General features: G+C 44.7%; 1 protein-coding gene across 2 annotated transcripts; it reads left to right on the forward strand.

Annotated features, from left to right (window-relative positions):
* The first annotated feature begins 43 nt into the window (after positions 1–43).
* Positions 44–27,918, forward strand: olfml2a (olfactomedin-like 2A). 2 transcript variants are annotated; one of them, XM_078789236.1, is made up of 9 exons: positions 44–454; positions 11,539–11,802; positions 13,103–13,210; positions 13,281–13,457; positions 14,985–15,228; positions 19,222–19,515; positions 21,289–21,474; positions 24,555–25,457; positions 25,491–27,918. In XM_078789236.1, the coding sequence occupies exons 1-8, from the start codon at positions 386–388 to the stop codon at positions 25,157–25,159; spliced, it is 1,947 nt and encodes a 648-aa protein (XP_078645362.1). In that variant the 5' UTR covers positions 44–385; the 3' UTR covers positions 25,160–25,457; positions 25,491–27,918. The 2 variants fall into 2 exon arrangements, with proteins under 2 accessions (XP_078645362.1, XP_078645363.1); XM_078789237.1 differs by lacking the exon at positions 11,539–11,802.

Raw genomic sequence — 27,918 nt, forward strand, 5'->3', positions numbered from 1 at the left:
CTCCAGTGATCTGCTCCAGTTCAGATGTTCCAGGACAGCGGCGACCCCATTGTCTTGTTTTGTGTTGTTTTGTGTTATTATTGTTGTGGACGCCGACCCGAAGTGCTCATCTAGCATTCGCCGAGCAGACAGGGCCGCCATTGTGGTATGTGCCCCTCCCAGCAGAAGGACAACGGATGGTGATGTCCTCCAACAGGCGTGGCCCCCCACCAGCGTGGTGCTGAGGAGCGTCGGCTTCACACACCATCCTCCATCCACTGCCTGTGTGACCCCCCCGTCTGAGAGAGACATGAAGTAGTAAGACTTCGCCTTATGGGCCGGATGAACATCTCAAACATCTCTGTGGATTTAGCTTGAGCTTTGACTGCGGTGCCCGGAAGGAAGTATGTGGAGATACACCAACTTGTTTGCGTGCCTGCTGGTTCTGTGTGAAGATGCGGCGTCACAGAGCAAGGTAAGAACCCCCCCCCCCCCCCCCCCCCCCCCCCAAGCCTTTTTAAAGCCATTATTACCACAAGTATCATTCATTGAAGAGAAGGTACATGAGAAGGTACAACCCTTAAACTGCGTGCAGACTTGATGGCACTTGTGTGGGTGAAGGATGGCGCTGCTGATGTCTGACACAGCTGTTGGACTCCGGTAACCCCATTGTCTCCCACTCCACCCAAAGCCTGCACAAAGTTCTCCCATGGTTCATGTCCATGTGGTGTAGATGAATGAAAGCAAAGCATGGAGAACCACCATAGTCCAATTAGAAACAATGTCAATTCCATTCCAGTCAAACCTTGGTTAGTGTATGCCCAGTTAGTGTAGTGTGTTTTCCATTTCATAAATGAGGAATGAACAGAATAAATGAATATTTAAGGTCACGCTGACCTTCAACGAAGACCCGGTGATGTGTTGCCAAAGATCGTGTGGCAGCGGTGTGGCAGCGAGATCAATGCGGACGGCACATTGGTGTTCTATGAATTATTTAGTGTTTCTCACCTTCTTTGTCAAAATGCCGGCACTTTCCTTGGCCCCATGTGGGTTTATTTTGTAGCCGTGATCAAAAGAAAAGCAGAGACTTGAGGTGAAGAAATAACTCACGGCAAAACAAGAAGGTGGTGCCTGTGCTGAGCTTGCTGTCACGCCGCGTCTTTGGCAACAAACACGTCCTCTATGGAGGTAAAAGTAACCCTAAATGTTGATTTATCATTCATCATATGCATCTACATTTTTATGCAAACTGTAATTGTAAAACTGGAACAATTTGATGAGATTGACGTGAAAAAAGGATCTGGTTAGCATACAGAGAGTTAGAATGGGTTCAAACAAGTTAATGACGCTAACCAAGGTTCCACCGCACATTAAAACTGTGGGAGCGCCATGTTGGACTATGATGCTGGTGGGGGGGGTGTTGTGAAAAATAAGGAACAGCCGGAGGACAGAAACAACAAACAGCACCTGCTCCTTTGCTTTCACACCACAGGCCACGTTTGAAATTCCCAATGGTGTAAATGTTAGCCGCCAATGGTTGCTGAGTGATAAAAACATAAAGCACGTGTTAGATTCCAGCCTACAGTCTGTAAAAGGTGGATGGTGGTGTTCTCAAACAGGAACCAGGTGGAAAACCTCATCAAGTGTTTCATGCAAGGCCGTGGGCGTTCTTGGCATTTTTTAATTGTGACCTACCAGGGGGATAAATCCCTCTTGGACAGTCCAGCAAATGTTTCTGTTTCAAAGGGCTGCATGTTTGTTTTGGGTTTTTTACCACGTAGCGCTGGTGCTACACATGTTGATGTTTTTTTTAAATGTCACTTTCCACCTTTAAAAACACACAAGTAGTGGGATTCATCTCCAAAAGGTACAGGAGTCATACAGAAAATGTAGTAAGAAGTAGTAATCCTTTTCTATAAATGGAATATTTTCATAGTTAAAGTACAGAAAACCTTCTAAATACACGTTTTACCATTATATATAAATAACAGTCACCTTTACACTCCTATTACCCAATATGGTAGACATAATAAGAGAAAATAAAACATTTAAAACATAAATAAAACTCGTGTTTGCGTGTGTTGCTTTAAATGTGTTTTGGTGCTTGGTGAGCTGAGTGGGGGGGGGGCAGAGTGCAACAGTACTGTTGCTTGTGAGATCATTCAAACCTGCAATAAAAGCCTGTTGTTCCGGCGATCAAGTCTGGTGCTTGTGTGTCCTCCATTACAGTAGCACTACTGACACCTCGTGAGTAGTATAGAATACGACATATCGTCACAATGCATCTTCTGAATGCCTCGGTTTTTACTTCAATAAGCCGCTTGAAATGCTTAATTTAGACAAAAATATGTAAGATTTGCCTAAATATGCACATTTTTGACTAACGATAGACTGTTTTCGACCTCAAGACAACATGATTTATGAATTCATCGATTTTGAAAAACAGTGATGGAGTGAGGAAGCAAAATGAGGTTTATTGTTCAAGCGTGACTCCACCCGTGTGCACAAAGAATAAAAGATCAAGTCTGAGCGTTTAAGACAAGTTTAGATTTGCATATTGCTATAATATATAGATATACGTATATACGTAGATATTAGATGGGGTGGCAGGATCTCACAATATACGGACTCCAACTGCTGAAAGCGGACAGTCGAAAGTAAATTGCAAGTGACTATGAAGGTATTTTGAGCAAGGCACCGAAACCATGGTTTTTGTGCGCCCCCTCAACTGACACGTCTCCTTGCATGCCTGCGTGTGTGATCTGCTTTAATTGGCCGGACTCTACCTCCCAACTAACCCATCAGCAGGACTTAAGTCCGCTGTACTGGAAAAGAGGTATGTGTGGTGTGCAGCACAACGTATACCGCAGGGTAAATCCAATTTGCCATCGAGGGATTCCAACTGGTACAGTATTGCTTCCAAGATACACGCCGGTGTTGTGACTCGAGCCACGCTGGTTCTGGTACTCGTGCCGGTCACATGAAACAAAGCCCAAGGAGCACCACCGAGCACCGTGGGAACCAGTGCGGGCACCTGCTTCGTGGTTGGCCATAAACAAACCAAGGACAATCGGTGCCAGGCCGGGGGGGGGCATAAAAGAGAGACAGTTGCTCAGTCTGCTGGTCCGGTGTTTTGGCACCGCGGCAAACACTTGGCCTCATTAAACACGACAACTGAGAAGTTCTTCTCTGCCTGGCATCAGAGCCAACATGCGCATGAAAGGACATTTTGTATTTCTGTTGTTTGTCAAGGGGTGTTAACCAAGGCGTGACGCTTTGTCAGCAATGGGAAATTAGTGTTTCCCATACGGTCATCCCTCCACACTTTGAATGCTTCAAATTTCACGGCTTCACTTTGTCATGGTTTTGGAAAGAAAAAAAACACACTTCTATATGTCCGATTTGAGCAGCCATTTCTTAGGGTGATTAAAAAGCATTGATAACCGCCAATCTGATGAGCATATCTCATCAATTGCTTTTGGAATACATTTTTGTTCGTTGTTTGACACTTTGTGGCCACGCTGTATGGATAATAATAGTTCAATCCCCTGAAATCTCTCCCAGGCATCATCTGTGTGGACCTTGGAAGCGGGCCTTTTGGCTCTGCTTTGTAAATGGAGACATCTATGTGCGTGACAAACTATATGTCAACATTAGATCATCCAAATAGCTGTGTATATATATATATATCATAGCTATATCATAGCTATATCATAGCTATATCATAGCTATATAATAGCTGTATGGGGGTTTTCTGTCCTCAACTGTCTTGAGTGTGTGTTTCGGTCACGGCCTGGACGAGAAAGATATTGAGATGTTGTAGATGCTTTGTTATATTATTAGACTGTGAAATGCGAGTAGCTACATTCCCACATGAATAAATAAGAGTACATTTTTTTTTTTCAAGAGAAAAGACACTACAATGTAAAGAAGTCAGTGTACAGCTTGGCTGCCGTGCGCCTCCTTTTACCACAGGAAGGCATCATGCTCTGCTACAAGACATGTCGGCATTCTTGTAAACATGACACACTTGTCAATCAATATGTTTATCTTAGTTTATCGTCAGCTAACTCTTTGCAGGCTTCCTTCTGAGGCGACCGACCAATTTGGGCGTTCATACCTCGACCTTCCTGTTCTGGTTAGAAGCTGTCCTTCGAAAGCGCTGGACGCTCTTCCCAATCTTGTTATAGCCTCAAATCGTTTCATGTAGGACCGTTCCTTTCTTCCTTCATTCTTTATGTAGGACCGTTCCTTTCTTCCTTCATTCTTTACGTAGGACCGTTCCTTTCTTCCTTCATTCTTTACGTAGGACCGTTCCTTTCTTCCTTCATTCTTTACGTAGGACCGTTCCTTTCTTCCTTCATTCTTTACGTAGGACCGTTCCTTTCTTCCTTCATTCTTTACGTAGGACCGTTCCTTTCTTCCTTCATTCTTTACGTAGGACCGTTCCTTTCTTCCTTCATTCTTTACGTAGGACCGTTCCTTTCTTCCTTCATTCTTTACGTAGGACCGTTCCTTTCTTCCTTCATTCTTTACGTAGGACCGTTCCTTTCTTCCTTCATTCTTTACGTAGGACCGTTCCTTTCTTCCTTCATTCTTTACGTAGGACCGTTCCTTTCTTCCTTCATTCTTTACGTAGGACCGTTCCTTTCTTCCTTCATTCTTTACGTAGGACCGTTCCTTTCTTCCTTCATTCTTTACGTAGGACCGTTCCTTTCTTCCTTCATTCTTTACGTAGGACCGTTCCTTTCTTCCTTCATTCTTTACGTAGGACCGTTCCTTTCTTCCTTCATTCTTTATGTAGGACCGTTCCTTTCTTCCTTCATTCTTTACGTAGGACCGTTCCTTTCTTCCTTCATTCTTTACGTAGGACCGTTCCTTTCTTCCTTCATTCTTTACGTAGGACCGTTCCTTTCTTCCTTCATTCTTTACGTAGGACCCTTCCTTTCTTCCTTCATTCTTTACGTAGGACCGTTCCTTTCTTCCTTCATTCTTTACGTAGGACCGTTCCTTTCTTCCTTCATTCTTTACGTAGGACCGTTCCTTTCTTCCTTCATTCTTTACGTAGGACCGTTCCTTTCTTCCTTCATTCTTTACGTAGGACCGTTCCTTTCTTCCTTCATTCTTTACGTAGGACCCTTCCTTTCTTCCTTCATTCTTTACGTAGGACCGTTCCTTTCTTCCTTCATTCTTTACGTAGGACCGTTCCTTTCTTCCTTCATTCTTTACGTAGGACCGTTCCTTTCTTCCTTCATTCTTTACGTAGGACCGTTCCTTTCTTCCTTCATTCTTTACGTAGGACCGTTCCTTTCTTCCTTCATTCTTTACGTAGGACCGTTCCTTTCTTCCTTCATTCTTTACGTAGGACCGTTCCTTTCTTCCTTCATTCTTTACGTAGGACCGTTCCTTTCTTCCTTCATTCTTTATGTAGGACCGTTCCTTTCTTCCTTCATTCTTCATTGTTTCTTCCCGCACGCTGTGAGAGTTCGGTGCCATGTTGAATTCCCCGTGACTTAGAGCGCTAACACCAACACACCTGTTCCCCATTCACACCTAACACCTTGGAACACCAAGCAGTCACATGACACCGGGATGCAAATGGCTAATTGGACCCCATTAGGGTACTAAACGATGTGGCCAGCAGTGTAGACATTCATGGTTGTGTATTTTAGCATCGTTATCCAAGCTGGAGATTGCAGATTGCTTTGGCTCAAGCGTGGATTGTCACCATTATCACCTGCCAATCATAAATGGCAGGTGAACAGTTATGCACCCATCTGTGTTGCTTGTTTAGATTACACACAGCATTTTAGAAAAATATCATGTAAATTATGTATGCAATCTTGTCTATGGAACCAAAGACTAAGATTTGCGTCTTATCTGAGTTTAATAGTAAAAAGTCATCCAGCTCTTTATGTCGTTAACACTCGGGGTCGACTGCCTGACCTTTCCGTTCCATAGCCCCAGGATCTTTTAAGAAGATTAAAATCACTGTCTTCCGTTTAGGTCGGGGGGTACTTTCTCACACGAACGTTCCTTCTCCTCACGATATCCCCAGTCAGCAATTTGGTTGTTTACGTTGATGATGTATACCTGTATAAGTCACTTTCTCATCATTGGAAGAATCTCCAGCGGTATGCCGGTATGAATGATCTGCGTGTACATTGTCACACGTTGGTGCTACATTTTTAGAACAAATTCACGGCATGAGCAAATATGGCGGCCAAGCAAGCCTTAGCCTTAATCTGCAATAAATACAAAGTTAGGAGCAAATAAGAAGAGGAATGTAGATGTGTACTTTGAAATGCAACAAGGGCTCCATATACTTTGCGTTGGGTTAATTAGCATCCCAGTGTCAATGACTGAGTTCTTTGTCTTCGCATTGGTGGGACAACAATGGCTCCTCCAGAAGACCCTCCTTTCCAGGTTGATACATTCAACAAGCCATCCTTAGATGTCAAGCGAGGGACAAACCTTGGCTGGACTCTTTCTGTGAGAAGTGTTAAAGTTGTATTCCTGGCAATCCTGAAGCAATCATCAAAAAGTGATGACTTTTAAGGAAGCTCTTGTGCTTCACACAGCAGAGCGTTTGAGCTTTGTCCCAGTCCAACAGCAGCACCGACGCGCCTTTTTGCCATTCAATTGTCCTCCTAATTACGTGTTGGCAAAGCACCAAAGGCGAGATGTGCTTGTTTACACCACCACGGTTGTACGTACAAAGCCCGGCACAATTCCATTCCTGACTCGTGAACGCACCGTGCATTACATAACGCATGTCGTCGTTTATTGGAAGTTCCCATCATGGCTGTCAGAAATGTTAAAGGTAAAATGTGCAGCAGGTGATGTCATGGCGCTCTGTGGCGCTCTGTTTTCCTCCCATTGTGCAGTTCATGTCTGAGCCTTGTTCCTTTTCACCTCGTACTTGACAGCACTTTAGAGGTCAAAGTCAAAGACTCAAAGGGTGTGTTAAATACACCATACTCTTCATTACTAGCGTCTTCATGCTGCTAGGTCAGCCTGGCAGGAGACATCCAGTTAACCTTTTAAACCGTGGGCTGGAGAAGCTCATAACCAACTTCTTTCTCCGCCAATACAAAGTCTGCTTAGATGATCTTGGAGTAAAAAGCTGAAGCTTGGTGTCGCAATGAATTGAGTAATGTGTTGGTATCAAAAGAGCCATGTGGGTCTCAGCAACAAAGGAAGTGAAAGTGAAGTGAAATCCAGCATAGAACCATATCCCAGGTAGAGCCAGTAATAAAATGCTAGCGGGCTAAGAATGAGCGTGAGCTGCTGACTTGCTATTTAGCTTCCTGTGTAACAACGGGGACTGAAGTCACATCCACATTGTTGTTGGAGCTGGAACTAACTCGCTTTTTTGGACGTGTTGCTCCAAAACTACTCATATTTTCATTCATTCATTCATTTTCTACCGCTTTTTCCTCACGAGGGTCACGGGGGTGCTAGAGCCTATCCCAGCTGTCTTTGGGCGAGAGGCGGGGTACACCCTGGACTGGTGGCCAGCCAATCACAGGGCACTACTCATATTTATATTATCTTAATATATACACTGGTACCAAGGTTTTACTTTTTCCAAAAGGTCAGCTGAAAAACAAAACGTAAAAAAAACCCAAATCATTATTCATTCATTCATTTTCTACTGCTTATCCTCACGAGGGTCGCATGATAAAACAGTGCGCTGCAGGTGCGCTGAAAGCTCGTCACCTCCGACTTGGTCTTGACCCAGGTAAATTTTCTGACAAGGACGCAGTACACCAAAACCACACACGCAGGTGTTAGGCACATTTCAATGCAATAAACAATCACAGCACTATTTAATGCAACCGTCTGAACCAGCACGTCCATTTTTGTATGAATTATCCCATCGCATCTGATGTCAGATCAAAGAGTCCCGCATAATGGGAACTCAACCTGACGGTTGATGCCAACTCATGAGTTGGCAACCACAAACAGCCACAGCATCCAATACAAAATATTTCTTCGGCTTCTGCCATCTCATGAATCTCAAAGTAAACCAAAGCGGGGTGCTTTGGTTTGGGCTCGGCTGGAAGGTTGGGAGAGAGAGGATCAAGCCGTTCCGGTAAAGTTGAAGTTAAGTGAGTGTTTGTCATGGAGACAAAACGTGAAGTACTTAGTAAGCCTAGCTGGATTTAGTCCACATGAAAACAAGTTGAACAGGTGCTGTGGGGCAGTCCGTGTTTGTCTAGGGTAAAACAATACTGCTCAGCGGGGCTGTGGGCGTCGCCTCTGCAAAAGAAGCGTAATCTGCTAATCCACTCTGTTTTCATGTGGTCGTAGCGTCTGTCAACCTGCTGTGGTTTCACTTGACACGGGTCAGGTTGGGTCTGGTTGTCCACACGGAGTCCCGCTTCAGTCCTGCGTCAGATATACCCCGAGCCCCGGTATTTGTACAGGAATGGAGGAAAGGCAAAGCACCTTCCCCCATCATTCAGCCTGCATTCTTTCACTAATGAGCCCCCAAGTCCACTTCTCCCCCTGACCTCCACTAAGCCTGCTGCCGCTCTGCAAATACAGTACGGCTGGAGAGAAACAGTCTTTCTTCTGACTGTCTCTGGACTCCCGTGTGTACAGGAAGGGAACAAATTGCCAACACGCTTCATGGTTTTCAAACAGCTAAGCGGGGCGTGTTGCTTTATTGCTATGGAAGAAACGTTATGCGCTGATATTAAGGTTATACAGGACGATATCACGGCTCCATTAGGTTCCAAGTTAACGCTGTCCTGTGCACCGCTCTGGAGGGAGAGAAAGAAGCAAAGGAAAAGAACAAATGAAACATAGAATTAATAAGATGGATCACAGCACTCTAAAAAAGAGGCCAGTCCAAAAAGAGGAGAACCAGGATGTTGTTTCAACAAAGCAACAAATTGCCAATTTCTTCCAAAAAAAGGATGTGGATGTAGATATCAACACCATAGATACTCGCATCCCATCCCGCTGTATGGAAGTAACAACACCACAGCAGTCATCATCGTTAAGCGTTGCTGAAACAGGGAAAGAAGCTGAAACGTTCAACCAGCCACATGAATGAATGAGAAGACAATGCCACACATTGTCACAGTGTTGTGTAAAACACAACGTTTGCAATGCATTTGGAAGTCAGCACTGGAAGAAATTTGAGATGCCTCAGAACGCTCGCTTTCACAATGTGTGGTAAAACTGCACCTTTGTGATGTCACCGAGGGGCACGAAGCACAAAGCAAAGGAAATACAGCTGGAATCGGTGCAGATTCTGCAAAATCTAAAAAGGTTTCTATGCGAGTTATTGTGTGGAGCTGCTCTATCGGAGTCCACAACTCAACACCAGCAGTGGAAATGAGCATAATAGGTCCCCTGTAAAGAAAATGTCGGCAACAGGACTGTATATCTCAAATATGTAATCAAATGTATCGGGAATGATGGAACTTCCTGTGGACCATGTGACTTGTAAGAATATTCCAAATTTGTTAGAGGGGGGGTAATGTTTAGGGTAACAAGACTGAGTGAAAACCTGGACACTACTTAAGTGTCAATTTTGACAAAACGGTTGTTTCTTTGCTTTGAAGAAAATAAACACAAGTAAAAATACTTGCTACAAGCAATCCCGTGTATTTGAACAAGTCATCCAAGTTGTGTTGTACGTATGTTGTGTGTTGTATGTGTGTTGTGTGTTGTATGTGTGTTGTGTGTTGTATGTTGCGCCTCTACTCTCCAAGTCAAACAATCCCCATCTTAAGGATCATGTTTTGCCCTCCTGCCGTGCGGTCAGCGGCATCCGTTCTTTGCTCACGATGACAAAAAGCAAGACAGACGTGTGGCGTTTTGGCGAGGCGGCCGTACCATGCTTCCTGTTGTTCAGAAGGCCATCATTCTGGCCTGCCAAAGCCGAGCTGACACCAGTGGCGTGCTGGGGGGGTCACGGCTGGTGAGGCATCAGGAACAACAAGGCAGTCCAAACAACAGTCAACCATCCACCAACAAAGCATGCGAAAGCAAAGAAAGACTGAATATCCAAAAATAGGAAAGAAAGTCTAGCGTGGAAGCGATCAAGCAACACCCCAACAGGAAGTAAACAGAGTAGAGGGGAGGAAGCGACCAGAGAGCAAACAGGAACTGGCCAATGCAGACCATGACAAATCATCATTTGGACTGAAGGAAAAGTTGAAAAGGATTGGAATCAACCCTGCACGCACGTCACTGCAGCTCACACACGACACGACCACTCAAGCCAAACCCGTCCGACATCTGATTTGAAGCTTTGAGGCTCAGTTGATTGAATTTTCCCCAAAAAGGGAAAGGCATGCTTTTTTCCCCCCGGGAATGACTTTGTTATCTTTCAATAAAGTATGGATTATTAGTCATGAGATAGATGGTTGCGATGAGACACCGCTGGAAGAAGGACCAGCATACACCGCATGCTCAAAGCTGACATATTCAGAAGATACATACCATGACCATCGGCTTTAATCACAAACATTTTGCCTTCACGTTTTTCTATCTATAATCATAAACACGACTTATATGTTTTTTTTACAAATGTAAAGCCAATTCTATTTTCCAGCAAAAAAAAACATAGGTATGAACATGAGTGTATACTTTTTACTTACAATTTTTCAAGATTTTGCATTTACTTTGTTAATCATTATTATAATATGGAAAACAATTTACCAATACAGTAATAATTTGTTTGTCACAGTTAATTGTTCTCAGACCTGACCGTGATAAATGAATTTCAGCAAAGTAAGATTATGAATGGAATACTTTCATATTTATAGCATACAAACCTGTTTCTTTTTAACATTAGAGCCCTCTAGACATGAAATAACACCCCTATAGTCACCTTTACATTCCTATTACATACATACTACAATATAGTAGACATAATAATGGAAAACAAAACCGCTTAGACATAAGGAAAACATAACATAGGCTCACACGTTAGAATTGACAGCGTACTTCCTGTGGCGACTATTGTCTCATCAATGTAACATTACTGACGCGTATTGACCAGTGTAGAATACTGTTTGGGGTTAAAGTGGACCTATTATGCTCATTTTTCATATTTTAAGACATTTTTTTTTTAGATTTTGTAGAATCTGGCTGTGGTTGGTCACACGCCCAAAGTGGTCCCTAACTATGAATCATATAAGTCCGCCCCTCTGTGACATCACAAAAGAACAGTTTTACCACGCCTTTTGAAACCGAGCTGAATTTCTTTCAGGGCTCACTTCCAAATGTGCAAACCTGATTATCTGGAACTTTGGCATCCTTTAACACGGAAGTACAACATTCTAACTACATTTGTAGGTCAGAAACGAGGAAAAAGGACAGACTCATGGTGCACTTGTTAACTTATTAACAAGCAGAGAATACATGTTGTATGCAGTAAACATTTCCACAGGAGCTGTTGTCGGCCACCACTCCCACCAGTCAGTGGCTGCTTAAAGTCTGCTGTCTGCTGCAAATATGCAGTCTCGTGCATGTTTGAAGCAAATCCTGGCACACAGCAGAGTACATTTGGAATTGTTGCTTGTGACATTTCAGATCTTCGGAGAGACGGAGCCGGTTCGAATGGTGTCTGAGGGCTCGGACTGCCGCTGCAAGTGCATCATGCGCCCGCTCAGCAGGGATGCGTGTTTGCGGCTGCGCAGTGGCAGCGTGCGCGTGGAGGACTTCTACACGGTAGAAACCGTCAGCTCTGGTTCTGACTGCAAATGCTCCTGCACCGCGCCGCCGTCCTCCCTCAACCCCTGTGAGAACGAATGGAAGATGGAGAAGCTGAAGAAACAGGCCCCCGAGTTATTGAAGGTGAGGAGATGAAAGTTGTCACGCAAATCATCAACAAAGTGGAGCTTGGAAGATAAAATGTATCACACCTGGCAACACGCAGGAAAAGATTCCAAAAAGACATTTGGGATTTTGGTGTTTTCCGTGAACGGGCTTTGTAGTTGCCAGGAAAGATACCCATTTTTTATTTTGTTATTTTATTTTTTATCGTGCAAACTCAGTCATCTGTTACTTCCAAAGGCCAAAAGGAGGAAGTCCCCCAATCATCTTGCTCATGGAGCGTATCGGTGACATGCAACATACTTGGGGCACACGTTCACTCCTAACAAGCCGAAGTACAACTCCAGATGTTTGACCCGACTCCACCAAGAACTACAGAGCAGCTTAGTAAATCTCTACCGGATGTCAATAGTTCTAATCCCAGACAATGTCATGCTCAAGGACTGCAGTGCACTTAACCTCTCGTGGTGACTGGATTTTGATTGGCCGCAGCATATCCTATAAATATATAGAAACAAAAACAGCAGCAGCAAAAATCTGCATTTCACAAAAATGAGTGGAAGAAATGAAAACCTGTAAAGAATTTGATGAAAATAACATACGTATTATGAGGAAGCATGAAGTTGAAATATTAAAGACAGACTTTTTAAAAGTTGTGATATTTTGAAAACAAATGAAAGAACATTTTTGGAAATGAATTCCACCAACAGCCCTCCTCCAGGCCACGCCCACTCCACTGTGATTGGTCACACTTAACATCTAGCAGCTTGCATCCCGACACGCCCATATAAGGAAGTCTGGCTCACCGTGTTAGAAACTGTTATTTTCTTTCTATTTTCTATATATGACCACTTAGCATATGCTTTACAAAATATCAAAGTGGCCCTTGCATTCTTTCATTTTTCAGTTTGTGACCCTCACAGGAAAAAGCTATTTGAATCAGGTGTAAAGCACATGGAGGACTTGTTGAGCTTCTTGAGCAGATAATCATAACAGAAATACATACAGTACGTTAGTGCATAATTATAGATAATATTAGTCCAATCAAATATTATAATGGACAAAAAACATTTTATGAGTGCAATAACTCAAAACAGTGCAAGTGCATTAATCTTGCTTTACATGTCTGCTCATATCTCAGCATAACATAATTTATATGAACGATGACACTGTTTTATGTTGCCCATCGTCTGGCCATTGAAATGATTATGTTTTCCATTATGATTATGATTATGACCCATTAAATGTTCTACTCGTGTAAATGTTCTGCTTTGAAGAAAATGATTAATGGTTGCGCTCCTTTTATGGCACCAACCATCAGCTCCAATCTATGGTGGACCTCCTCGAGGGAACACTTTACAGCATGGATCTGATGAAAGTCCACTCGTACATCAACAAGGTGGTCTCTCAGATGAACACCCTGGAGGAGGTAGGAAAAATATCTCCGACAGGTTTATGAGCCAATTGAGAAGAGAATAACAATGTGTTTACCTTCGCAGACGATCAAGACAAACCTGACGCGAGACAATGAATTTGTCAGAAACAGCATGGCCACGCTGACCAACCAGTTTAAGCGATACGAGAACTACTCCAACATTATGATGAGCATCAAGAAAGAGATCTCCGGTCTCAGTCTGCAGCTCCTTCAAAAAGATTCCTCTGAGACAAAAGTGCAGGTTCGAAACACAAATAGAACTCCATCAGATTTGTCTTCATTTTGTTCCCTCACGTCAACAAAACATCACCAGAGGTAATGTTGGTCTCAGATTCACCAGGCACCTTTTCCAGGGTCTTGGGGATCATAAAGATGTTTCTGGCTGGCAACAATGAAATTAGCCTTAATGTTTGCTCAGCAGTGGTTTTGGTCAGCTGGGATAGGCTCCAGCATATCCCTGTGACCCTGGTGAGGATAAGCAGCATAGAAAACGGATGTATGGATGGATGGATTTGGTTAGAGGAGGTTTCGGTTAGAGTCCAACATTGTGGAAGGGATCCCTGAGCTAACCGAGGTTCTACTGTATCTATAAATGAGCAAACAGTGATGATGGCGTACCATTCATGATGGCGTACCATTCATGATGGCGTACCATTCATGATGGCGTACCATTCATGATGGCGTACCATTCATGATGGCGTACCATTCATGATGGCGTATCATTCATGATGGCGTACCATTCATGATGGCGTACCATTCATGATGGCGTACCATTCATGATGGCGTACCATTCATGATGGCGTATCATTCATGATGGCGTACCATTCATGATGGCGTACCATTCATGATGGCGTACCATTCATGATGGCGTACCATTCGATGGCGTACCATTCATGATGGCGTACCATTCATGATGGCGTACCATTCATGATGGCGTATCATTCATGATGGCGTACCATTCATGATGGCGTACCATTCATGATGGCGTACCATTCATGATGGCGTACCATTCGATGGCGTACCATTCATGATGGCGTACCATTCATGATGGCGTACCATTCATGATGGCGTACCATTCATGATGGCGTACCATTCATGATGGCGTACCATTCATGATGGCGTACCATTCGATGGCGTACCATTCATGATGGCGTACCATTCATGATGGCGTACCATTCATGATGGCGTACCATTCATGATGGCGTACCATTCATGATGGCGTACCATTCATGATGGCGTACCATTCATGATGGCGTACCATTCATGATGGTGTACCATTCGATGGCGTACCATTCATGATGGCGTACCATTCATGATGGCGTACCATTCATGATGGCGTACCATTCATGATGGCGTACCATTCATGATGGCGTACCATTCATGATGGCGTACCATTCATGATGGCGTACCATTCGATGGCGTACCATTCATGATGGCGTACCATTCATGATGGCGTACCATTCATGATGGCGTACCATTCATGATGGCGTACCATTCATGATGGCGTACCATTCGATGGCGTACCATTAATGATGTCGTACCATTCATGATGGCGTACCATTCATGATGGCGTACCATTCATGATGTCGTACCATTCATGATGGCGTACCATTCATGATGGCGTACCATTCATGATGGCGTACCATTCATAACAATAAGGATGGAACTATGGAACTTAAGACTGCTTCATGCCTCTTGGCTGAGACGTAAATGAAAAGTTGCCGTGGTTACCCGCGATTGCTGACATGACCTAAATGTTCATGTTTAGGTCACTACCGATGAGAGGACCAAGGGGGCCTTAAAACCACCCAACAAAAAGCCCCCCGTGGCCAAGGCCCCTCCCAAAGCCAAAGAAAAAGTCATCAAGCCCAAGAAGGAGATCATTAAACCTGAAAAAGCAGTGAAGCCCAATCCGACCGCCAAGAGCAAGGTGGTTGGCCACCAGCCCGGGGTGGTAAGGGGCATCACGTACTACAAGGCTGCCAAGACGGACAAGGATGAGGTCAGAGGAGGTGAGTGTTTATCCTGAAGGCTCATTTGATTGAAAGCGAGCCTTTCTGAGCTAAAATAAACATTATGCTTGGAATTTTGCTTTGTTTTTCCTGCCACTCTTGTTCCAGCTGGGCTGCGTCTTGGTTGCTACGCATCGCTTGTATCAATATTCATATGTTATACTACGGCTACGCAACCGTACAATGGCAGCTGAAAGCTCAGATGAACCAGTTTTACAGACATTTCACACCACGGGCCACTAGTGGGCAAATGAAGTCAACAACAGTATGTCATGAATCATTTCATCATTTCACAACACAAAAGACTAATAGAAGAAATTGTGATTGGGCAAAATTGTTAGAATTTGCTTGAATTTGGGTTAGGGTTAGGGTTAGGGTTAGGGTTAGGGTTAGGGTTAGGGTTAGGGTTAGGGTTAGCACAGCACTGCACAATCCTGAGTTATCTGATTATTCATGCATTCATTTTCTACCGCGTATCCTCACGAGGGTCGTGGGGGTGCTGGAGCCTATCCCAGCTGTCTTTGGGCGAGAGGCGGGTACACCCTGGACTGGTGGCCTGCCAATCACAGGGCACATGTAGACAAACAACCAACAACCAAAACCAAGACCTACCCATCAGTTTGTTATCAACTAAGTGGTGGAGAAATGGAGAAAGGGCAGCTTTGGATGGTTCTGGTTCTGCTCTTCATATTCACGAACCCCAACCTTTTATTGACAAAATAAATGGAGACAATGGAATGTCGTGTCAATGGAGCACTGCCACGGCCGGGACATGCTTCAGCTTCCCTCTTCACAACAATGCGAGAGGGACCCTCCACTATGCAGAGAAAACATTTCCTGACTCCTTCCACCCCCCCTTTAAGTCTAGTTCAGTGAATAGGTATGCTGTGTTTGCACAGGGCACACGCACATGATGCTAGCCATGATGCTAGCCATGATGCTAGCCATGATGCTAGCCATGATTCTAGCCATGATGCTGGCCATGATGCTGGCCATGATGCTGGCCATGATGCTAGCCATGATGCTAGCCATGATGCTAGCCATGATGCTAGCCATGATGCTGGCCATGATGCTAGCCATGATGCTAGCCATGATGCTAGCCATGATGCTAGCCATGATGCTAGCCATGATGCTGGCCATGATGCTGGCCATGATGCTGGCCATGATGCTGGCCATGATGCTGGCCATGATGCTGGCCATGATGCTGGCCATGATGCTGGCCATGATACTAGCCATGATGCTAGCCATGATGCTGTCCAGGATGCTGGCCATGATGCTGGCCATGATGCTGGCCATGATGCTGGCCATGATGCTGGCCATGATGCTGGCCATGATGCTGGCCATGATGCTGGCCATGATGCTAGCCATGATGCTAGCCATGATGCTGTCCAGGATGCTGGCCATGATGCTGGCCATGATGCTAGCCATGATGCTGGCCATGATGCTAGCCATGATGCTAGCCATGATGCTGTCCAGGATGCTGGCCATGATGCTGGCCATGATGCTGTCCAGGATGCTGGCCATGATGCTGGCCATGATGCTGGCCATGATGCTAGCCATGATGCTGGCCATGATGCTGGCCATGATGCTGGCCATGATGCTGGCCATGATGCTGTCAGGGCGGGTATTCTGCCACGGAGATGAAGCTCAAAGTGCTCAGCCATGTCTGTCAAATGAGCCAAGCGTTTGCCTGCATGTCCATAATCTCCAGCAAAGAGCAAAAAGAAACTTGGAGGTTGGAAGCACGTTAGCGTAGAAGCTATTTCTGACTGTTACTCTCAAGCTGCCAAGCGCGACCAAAGTAATCTGTTTGACCACGCGGCCACCACAACAGCTGGGGCTCGCAGGCATAGTTGGAAGTAGTTTTACATACTTTCTATATCAGGGGTGTCCAAACCTTTTTGACCGCGGGACAGAGAACATTTGGAAGAGGCAGGGAGGCGACTCTTGATACATTTTTTTCATTAGAGATGCTAAAATGAATCCAATGCTAAACAATCTGAGCACATCCACATCTGAGCTTTGTCTTCCATCGGACAAAGCACGTGTGTAATATCTACGAATATGTCTCACCAATCATGATTTCATTTTCATTTTAGGATATGCAAAGGCAGCTGGGATAGGCTCCAGCACCCCCGCAACCCTCGTGAGGAAAAAGCAGTAGAAAATGAATGAATAAATGAATATGCAAGGGGTCTGTAAAAAATGAGCTGCAGGCCATAAATAGACCCCGGGCCGCACTTTGGAAGTTGGGTTTTTATTGAAGGGCTTTGACAGAGGTGTTTATTTATGTTAGTGGCTGTGGAGGCTGCAATTTGTGGTGCTATATTTATATATATCTACCTATCTATATAAAAATATCATTGCCACAAATTATAGCCGCCCACGAATGGGATCATCATCGGTCAAAATCCAGCTGGGACAGATGTCCCATGTTCCCAGTCCGGTTCCTCCCTCACTGTCTTTTTTAAAGCCAAGTCCAACCTGGAACAAATGTGTACACTTAACTTGACTTCAAGTTGTTTGATTCAACCATGAAAATACTCAATGTCTCGTTCGGGCTTGATTGCTTCACGGTTCGACCCCAGGACGCAGACAGCAGGACCAAATGCAGGTCAAGATATTTATTGCTTGCAATATTAGCAGCAGCGGGCTAAAGCAACTCATGAGGTGACGGACAAATGATAATGATCCCACACGGAGGAGCACACACCTGAACTAAATACCAACACAAATGAGGGACAGGTGAGGGTGACTATGGCAACGAAGGCAGACGAGGCAAAACAGGAAGTCCAATACAAAGTAAGTGTCAAAAACGTAAACCAAAGCCCAGAAGGTAACTCAAACAACCTGCCACGTGGGAACCCACACAGGGCGTGACACTGCAATCCCTCCAATTTATGACACCAACAATTTCAGTTTGAGTAACAGGATTTTTTTTCCAAGGGTGCTGGCAGTATTCATTTTGACTACAGTTTTAGTCGGCCATAGTTCAAACAATTGAATCACCTACAGTTGCGATAGTAATGCACGTCGACTACAAAGACAATAGTTTGGTCCGGCGCACCATTGTGCGCAGCCAATTTGGTAATTTGGTCAATTGGACTGCGCAGAGATGGCGCTGGCAGCGGCCCAGGGGGGGTGCCCACATTTTCAGCTTGGCACAGTGACAATTGTGCGCCAAAGGTGCGCTGGCTGGTGCGCTCGCCAGCCTGGTCTATTCTTCCCCCAGGCGAAGATAGGCGCAGATGATTCGCACACATTTCAGTGGAATAAGAATGACAGCGACCACTATTTAACGTAAGCATGTAGCATCTGCTTTATGAGCATACGTATTGTTTTATTCTGTTTTATTCTCTTCTTCTTTATGCTCTACAAACCATGCAGAGAACCCCAACATGCTGCTGGAAACGTCTTAATCGTAGGTAGTGTGCGACGTTATTGACAAACGAAAACCTTGTGTTATTTGTGAGGGAGCGAGAGAGGAATTTTGACTGATGACTTCCTGTTGGTTAGCGTTACAGGGGACCTATTATGCTTTTTCGACTGATAAATGTTGTCTATTCTAAACGATAAACGATGCCAAATGGGGTTTGTACATTTGGAAGTGAGCCCTGAAAAAAGTTTGGGGGGGGCTCTGAGCACTCGGTTTCCTTGTTTTTTTTATAACGCTCTTTGTGACATCACAGAGTCACAAGAGCAAGCAGTAAATAGCAATTTATCCGTGTCCTAACTGTGTTTATTTTGTGTAAGTCATGGAACAAAAGCGCTTGCCCGTGTAGCATTATAGAGTGTGCATACCGGCTCAGCGATCCCACCACAATCAGCAGGAGAGAGGTGGAGGTTGTTCTCAAGTCAACGGTGGCTTCTTACTACGCAGACATTTGTCTGACCTTACTTGACCATCTCGTCTGTTTTAAAAATATGTTTTGACTTGGCCTCGTCTTTTTATATCACCGAGGCTGACTCACCGATGTTTTTGATCCTTGCCAGACAACCCAGCCAAAACATACGCACGTCCTCACGTCACCCAAACCCAGTCTGAGGACGGAGGAGCCGAAATGGTTCTCGAAACGGCGGAAGCTACGATTGCCGAACCTACCACTCCCGCTGCATTCCACACCACCGTAGCGCCTACCGTCTCCACCAACGCCGCCACAGCACCATCAGCGACCGCGGCACGGACGAGCAGCCAAAGCACAGCGGCCGCAGAGAGGCCGGCCCCCACCATTGTGCTGCTGCTGGACAACAGCAATAACAACAGTCGGCCAACTCTTCACAGAGCAGGTGACGTGTTGAATGCACACAGACCACATGACCACATGACCACGTGACCACGTGACCACGTGACCACGTGACCACATGACCACACTTATTGTTGTATGAATGGCAATACGCAGGTCCATGATGGACCCTCTGCCAATTCATTTCAAAAAGCATATCCATAAATTCATATATTTGTTGCCAAAGATACAATGTGACCGGGCAAGGATAAGAACACCACCTTGGGGTTTTGCTATGAGGTATTTCTTGAATTCAGCAGTGATTCTCAACTGGAGTATTTGATTTTCTTGTGATCACGGCTGCAAAAGAATCCAAAGTACAGGAAGAAAGTTGCAAGTGTCAGCATTTTGATGAAGAAGGTGAGAAACGTTATTAAATTCAAGAAGTAACTCATCGTAAAATACCAAGGTGTCTCCATCGTGTGCCCAGTGAAGGTAAAAGTGACCTGAAACGTGAATTCATGAATTCATCCCTTTTATTCATCATTTTATTGTATTTGTATTTAGAATAGTTTTATGCATGTGAAACTACAATTGGGAAATGATAATAACCTTTTTTGATGGTCTGATGGTTTTGGTGGTCTGAGATCAGTGGTCACGGTCCCCTTCAGACATTTGACCCCAACTCCTGCACACTTAAAAACATCAACTTTATTATGTTCATTTCCTTGATAATTGATTGGTTCCTTCATTTGTAATTGGTAATTACGGGGATGAATTGGAAGTCCAAAATAAATGAAATCTTCAAGATGAAACACGAGTAATCATTCAAACGTATTTATTTGTTGATACGATGCACACAAAGCAAGGAACAACAACCACTCTGACTCCTTCCTGTGCGGGCTCCTCACCTTGTGAGGCGTTCAGGTGCATGCGTAATTGTAAGTATTAGGCGCTAATTGTTTTTCATTTGCTTTCACGTACCCCCTACTTGACGATGATATTGACCCTTGGGAAGCCCTGTCTTCCATACATGCCACATGCATGTTCCATACATGTGGCATAGCGATGGCCTGCATGTTGGTGGCAACAGTTCAGCTTTTTTCTTCTATTTTGACCATTTTGGTTTTTTTGGTTGACTTTTTGACTTTGAGCACATCCTGCTTTTGTGGTTCTTTGTCAGGGTTCAGCTCTGTGTGCAAACCCCAACGCTACACAGCTTGATGGCGTACTGTTTAGGGCGAGGGATGGCGCTTGGAGTAGTTTGATGTTTTACAACAGTCCGCCTTAATGACCCGTGTCACCGCAATTTTTTTTTAGAGGTGCAGCTCTTGCTGGCGAGGGCGTGGCGGTGTGAGCCCAGGGTGTGTGCCTGTTGAGCGGCGAGGCGTACGGGCGTGTCAACATGCTGTTGGTCTCTCCGCAGGGGAAGGCACCCCTTGTTCAGGAGTTTATTTTTGCTAACATCGCGATCGACCAGTCCCAAATTACCAAAGATTAATGGATTGGCCGCTCCTGTTCAAAATAATGGTTATAAAATGCGTGTTGCTACGCATGAGATGTCCTGTTGTGAAAACGAGCCTTGCCACGTGCATGACATCACTTCCAGAGAAGCAAGAGGAAAGCAAATCCAGTCAATGTTTTTGCTAAGGAAGGTGAGAAGAATAGTAACACAGCTGATTAGTGACTTCAATCTGTTCGTTACTACAAATGTTGGACTAACGTCGTTAAGAACGTATTAATAACACAACAACACACTGACAATATGGTACGCTAACTGGAAAATGTACACAAACCAAAGCAAAGTTCATTATCTCCTTAATTTTATGTCTGACAGGTAAAATTCTTAGCTGCGAAGGAACTCTGGCGTCAATCGAGCAGCCGGAGAAGCAGCACAGTTACGGACGCAACGAGGGAGCCTGGATGAAGGATCCCCTGGCCAAAGACTCCAAGATCTACGTCACAAATTATTACTATGGAAACAATCTGGTGGAGTTCCGCAACCTGGACAACTTCAAGCAAGGTGTGTTTGGTTTGCTCAAGTTCCCTTTGAACCGCGGATGATTTTCCACCTTTTCCAAGCGTTCTAACCATTCCAAATTCAAAGGATTCACATTGCAAAAAAATCAAGGTTTTGTCAAAACACCACATTTCCTTACATTCAAATTCCAAATTGGGAAAAAGTTTTTCCGAATCCTACATTTCCCACCCAGTTCGGCCATAACTGCTCATTCAGAACATTGGGCTAACAATTTCCCACCTTCCAAAAAGTCCCACTTTTCCATAATTCCAAACGATTCCAAAAAAATCCAAGGTTAAAATGTTCAGCTCATTGAGGACACGGTGGCTTCCGATCAGGAGTCCACATTTACTGTCATTTCACTTTGGTGTGACAGTCAACCAATTGGAAATGAGTGGGCAATTTATTTGCTGCCCCTATTGGTCAACGATCGTTTGACATTTTCCATGACGTAACCTTCCGCTTGCTCTACATGGCTCGGAGTGCTTGAGTCCCAAATTATTTCCAACTTTCCCAAACTTCCCTCGACTTCTTTCACCTTTTCAGCTTTCAGTCTGCATTTTCACTTGCCAACATCATTTTCCATTTTCCATGACCATCATTGGATGGTTGCTGGTGCTATTCTCGGGTCTCGTGTTTCAACATATTTAAGAATTACAACAATCATTCTCTAGTTTGACATTCCAGCATTTCAAATCAAATTGTTCAGCTCATTTAGGACAAGTAGGCTATCGAGCAAGACATTTCTATGAATATAGTTTATCATATTTTCCATCATTTTCACCATTAAAATGAACGAACAAGTTCAACGTCACCCCCTACTGACGGAAATGAATTTGACATTTAATATGGGGCATGTAACATTCTGCATATCTTCACGGCGGCCCGGCTAAGATCATAGATGGTTGCTGGTTCCATCCTCGGTTGGTGAATAGAGTAGAGAGACACATTTCCATATTTCAACGTTCATTCCACATTTTGGTTCATCTTCAGTATTTCAGCTTTCACATGCGATTTCTACTTCAATTGCTTCAATGAGTTCAGCAAAACTTTCCTTTTCCAGTTGTGGGCCTCAAGAACGCGAGCGTGTGTGAAGTGTAGCACTTCTACAATCCAAGTAAGCTTCTCTGGGCTGGCGCTATAGAAAGGGGCGGCATCTGAGGAATTCCGGGGGGAAGAACATCAACTCCTTTTCCATCTCCAACAACTGAGGAATTGTGGGAATTGGATTATACTCTTTAAAAGACTTAAAGATGACCTCCTCTTGCGGGATTTGGCTTGTTGACGTCGATCTGTTTGGACAATCTGCTCTCCAAATTCACTTCCATGGACGAGCGTCCTGCGGCGATGAGGGCTCACGGTTGTGTGCGGATGACTAGCTGTCTTTACGAGTGGCGGTGAGGCCTGCTGTTCTCTGACGTGGTCTGGCCTCCCCTTTGAACGGGGCTCAGTGGGGAGGGATTAGGAGTGTGGCTTGTCTTTGGTGATGTGGGTGGTGGGGGTCTTCCACTGCACTACTTTTTGTATTGTGTAACTTCCGGATGCCCCCAGATTCCAAAATGTCACCAGACGTCCATAATATATTGGTAAACAAACTGTGGCAGTGTCACGTGATCCCACGACATAAAAGTGTGCACGCCAGTACAACAACAGCGTTGCACCACAGTAACCAGTAGGGTCTTTAACCTACCATGGCCGCCACGGTCCAGTGGTTCAGGCCAAAAGTGTGGCCAACGGTTAGCATCCATTTTCAATTCCACGCTTTTTTTTGTGCACTACAGCCAGAAGACCATGACTGATGCCCAATCTGGAGATGAAATGGAATGTGGCAATTCTCAAATGACACAATTTGAGAATTTGGGAATTTACTGCGGTTGCCTCTCATCGGTCCCACAATAAGCAATGTTATCCCTCCTCGGTGTGAAGCGCTGACTGTATTCTTCCACCTCGCACGTGACCCACACTGCATCCCCGCCCTACCCTGCTGGTGGGAATTCTCAGGAAAGACCAGAATTTTCCATTTTCCAAAACATTTCCCTTACTTCCAAATGGAACTGTTGAAGCGTGTGAAGAGAGAAGTGTGAAAAGTGGCCTGTAAGTTAGTGAATAGTTTGAAACACGAATGAGACGCCACCATGATCCATAACTCTACAATGATATTAAACGTTTGCATTTCACTCAATCAATCCCAGACATATTCCAAAGACGACACCTTCATTCAAGCAGTTGATGTTTGCTAAATCCAAGGATGAAGAGTCTTGAACCAGTCATGATGTGCTATATATATCACTATATTGACACGCTCTATGGTACCCATTATGGCATTGGATGCTCATATCACCCAGTACTTCACTACGTGATCAAAATATATATATATATATATTAGGAAAGCAGGAAGTGAACAAATGTAACAGTTAGTGATTGTAAAAGTACCAGATGGAGGGGTAGGATTTAATAAGCTTTGCTTCTTCCTACTCCTTTTGGACATGTGGAACTGGGAACTGATTATGGGATGCACTCAATTGGAATCTGATGCATGTTCAAATGAAATTAAACCATTACCATTACCATTACCATTACCATTACCATTACCATTACCATTACCATTACCATTACCATTAATTACGGGCCATGTTAGACAGCCATTTTCAAGGCACACAGAATGTTGTGTTCAATGGCTTGACTTCCGTCTTTCAGAAGAAAAAACGTGACTTTCCGCTCTTTCTGTTCTTTAGTAATCAGCAGTAGAATATTGCTTAGTTTCAGGGAAATATCTGGGAAATACCCACTGAAAAACTGATTTTTTTTTTACACAAATATGTTTTTCCTTTTGTGACAGCTCAAGTAAATACCACAACATAAACAACACAAAAAATGGGTTGTTTTACATGAAATAACAATTTATTTACAAATATAAGACCATGATCTATTCCCAATTTTCCCATTTGGAACTGAGCTGCTTTAAAAGAAGTACAAAAGCGTTAAAAGAATCGGGCGTTCCGGATGACAAAAACGTCCAAGTCCATCCTGATTTTGACAGAGTTCACGCCTGAAGTGTTTTTTCTCCCGTTTCCTTGTCCCAGGCCGATGGAGCAACCTTTTCAAACTTCCTTACAACTGGATTGGCACCGGTCATGTGGTTTACAACGGAGCCTTCTACTACAACCGAGCCTTCACCAAGAACATCATCAAGTACGATCTGAAGATGCGGTACGTGGCAGCCTGGACGCTGTTACATGATGTGGTGTATGAGGACACCACCCCGTGGAAGTGGAGGGGGCACTCTGACATGGACTTTGCGGTGGATGAAAGCGGACTGTGGGTGATCTATCCCTCAGTGGACTACGACTATCACCAGCAGGAAGTGATCGTCATCAGTAAATTGGACCCCGGAGACCTGTCCCTGAGAAAGGAAAGCACCTGGAGGACTGGTCTGAAGAGGAACTCTTACGGCAACTGCTTCATCATCTGCGGTGTCCTGTATGCCGTCAACGCGTACAACCAGAAGGAAGGCGAGGTCCACTATGCTTACGACACGCACACCAACACGGAGGCCGTCCCACGCCTGGCCTTCACCATTGAGTACTCTTTCATCACGCAGCTTGATTACAACCCCAAGGAGAAGCTCTTATACGCTTGGGACAACGGCCATCAGGTCACCTATCGACTCAACTTTGTTGACCAGTGACCAGATCTCGTCAGCTCTCGGTCGTCCTGCTGGCATGGACCCACGGTGCTTCCTGTTTGACCGCTAGTTTGACCCAAAACACTAAGAATGTGCCATAACTCTTCGTACCAGTACCCGATATTCAGTGACGTCATCTTCGTGGTCCACAGGTGGAGTTCATGTCGGTAAATCTTCATTGGCGAAATGTCAGCAGGCTGGCAAACTCTGCAGTTCAAGGACGGATAATAAATATAATAATACATCATTATTTATTATAGATAATAAACAAGTAAACAGCAACGTTGGCGTTTGCAGGTGAGCTGCTTGAAGGCCGTTCCAGGCCTTCAAGCAGGCTGGGATTTTACAAATCTACCACTAAAGGCCGCTTCAGCAGTTTGGTGGTCTGAAAGGCGGTCCAGAGGAGGAGGGGCGGGGCAAACCCAAGCATCCACGGCACCGACCTACCTACTTACCTACCTACCTACCTACCTACCTACCCACCTACCTACCTACCTACCTTCCTACCTACCTACCCACCTACTTACCTACCTACCTACCTACCCACCTACCTACCTACCTACCTACCTACCTACCTACCCACCTACCTACCTACCTTCCTACCTACCTACCTACCTACCTACCTACCTTCCTACCTACCTACCTACCTACCTACCTACCTTCCTACCTACCTACCTACCTTCCTACCTACCTACCTACCTACCTTCCTACCTACCTACCTACCTTCCTACCTACCTACCTACCTACCTTCCTACCTACCTACCTACCTACCTACCTACCTTCCTACCTACCTACCTACCTACCTACCTACCTTCCTACCTACCTACCTACCTTCCTACCTACCTACCTACCTACCTACCTACCTACCTACCTACCTTCCTACCTACCTACCTACCTACCTTCCTACCTACCTACCTACCTACCTACCTTCCTACCTACCTACCTACCTTCCTACCTACCTACCTACCTACCTACCTACCTACCTTCCTACCTACCTACCTACCTTCCTACCTACCTACCTACCTTCCTACCTACCTACCTACCTACCTACCTACCTTCCTACCTACCTACCTACCTTCCTACCTACCTACCTACCTACCTACCTACCTACCTACCTTCCTACCTACCTACCTACCTACCTACCTACCTTCCTACCTACCTACCTACCCACCTACCACATGGAAACAACCAAGTAAAAACTGGGGGTGGGCAAATGTTTGAACCAATCCAAGGTTGTTGACGATACCGACACTTTGTTGATCCTGGTTATGATAAAAGTGGTTAGCATGTTGGCTACACGGTCAGGACAACAAGAGGACCTGGGTTCGAATCTCTGTGTGGAGTTTGCATGTTCTCCCCGTGCATGCGTGGCTTTTCTCCGGGTACTCCGGTTTCCTCCCACATTCCAAAAACATGCTAGGTTAGTTGGCCACTCCAAATTGTCCCTGTGATTGGCTGGCCACCAGTCCAGGGTGGACCCCGCCTCTCGCCCAAAGACAGCTGGGATAGGCTCCAGCACCCCGCGGCCCTCGTGAGGATAAGCGGTATAGAAAACGGATGGATGGACGGATGTCTATTGGCTAATATTAGTGTAAAGGTGACTATAGGGGTGCTATTTCATGCCTAGAGGGCTCTAATAAGGTAAAAAAAAAACATATTTAGAAGGTTGTAAACAGGTTTTCTATGCTGCAAGTTTAAAAATATTCAATTTTAAAGTATCGTACAGTGGCGGAAATTCACTTTTCATGGTCAGGTCTGGAATGGATTAACTGCAAAAAACGAGGGATTACTGTATATGGAATACATTTATGATGATTTTTGTAAAATGCTACTAATTACTGTCAGATGTGTGATATTACATACAATATGTGTTACATTGTTCATGGTGTTTCAATGATGTTTCCTCCTTTCCTTTCCTACGGCTTCATGATGAAAAGCAGTGGCTTCAGGTCACTTTCCACTTTCCACTTTCCACTTTCCACTTTCCACTTTCCACTTTCCGCTTTCCACTTTCCACTTTCCAGCCACAATCTATTTGGAGGAATCCCGTTTTGCCGTTGGTCAGGCCCAGCAGCCGCTCTTGCAGCCGAGTCGGGGAATTGCAGCTGCGTTGTTGATCTCCCTTTGAAACGGATGCCAACATTTCACACAGCTAAAATGCTTTGGCTCTAAAGCCGGCAATTGAACTCCACCAATAGGATTTGGTCTTCTGATTGGCCGTACGTGAGAACGGGCCATACGTGTCGCTAAAAAGAAAAAACTGTTTGTACAGGTATGGGTTTTTTGGTTTATATTTGTTTTCTATAACCTGAATTCATTTGACGATTACTATGATATTGTTGAACATTTAGTATGACAGCATTATGGCATTATACTGTATATACACAAGTTGACTGGAAGTATTGAATATTTGACTGTCAAAGTGTAGCCTGTGTAGCCTTAAAGGGCCGGTGTGTAGGATGGGCGGTATTCCCATGACCATGGACTGCCTCGCCAGAAGCCATCGGACCTGCAGGATCAGGGACAAAGGAGGGTTTTTGTCACTCAGCTTCATCCTGAACGTCACACGGACCTCTAAGGCTGTCAGCAATCTGCTTTCGCTAGCTTTCCATCATTTACTCACAAGTCATTTGAATAAAGTTTGCAACAAATGATGTCTGATGTTTGCCGTGAATGAGCTTGACGTCGAACTCGAACTCGCACAACACAAACCAATCCAAAGGACTCCCTCGCTCACAGTGCAACCAAAAATAACAAGCAGT

The sequence above is a fragment of the Doryrhamphus excisus genome, linkage group LG3 (assembly GCF_037039965.1).
Source record: "Doryrhamphus excisus strain RoL-2023G ecotype Guam linkage group LG3, RoL_Dexc_Guam_v1.1, whole genome shotgun sequence".
NCBI lineage: Eukaryota > Metazoa > Chordata > Actinopteri > Syngnathiformes > Syngnathidae > Doryrhamphus > Doryrhamphus excisus.

Bases quoted from the DNA above. Each gene is read 5' to 3' on its own strand.
- olfml2a (XM_078789236.1), top strand. From the start codon at position 386: ATGTGGAGATACACCAACTTGTTTGCGTGCCTGCTGGTTCTGTGTGAA. The intron at 15,229-19,221 runs GTGAGTGTTTAT...GATCCTTGCCAG, and splicing joins CAAGGATGAGGTCAGAGGAG to ACAACCCAGCCAAAACATAC. The intron at 21,475-24,554 runs GTGTGTTTGGTT...TCCTTGTCCCAG, and splicing joins CCTGGACAACTTCAAGCAAG to GCCGATGGAGCAACCTTTTC.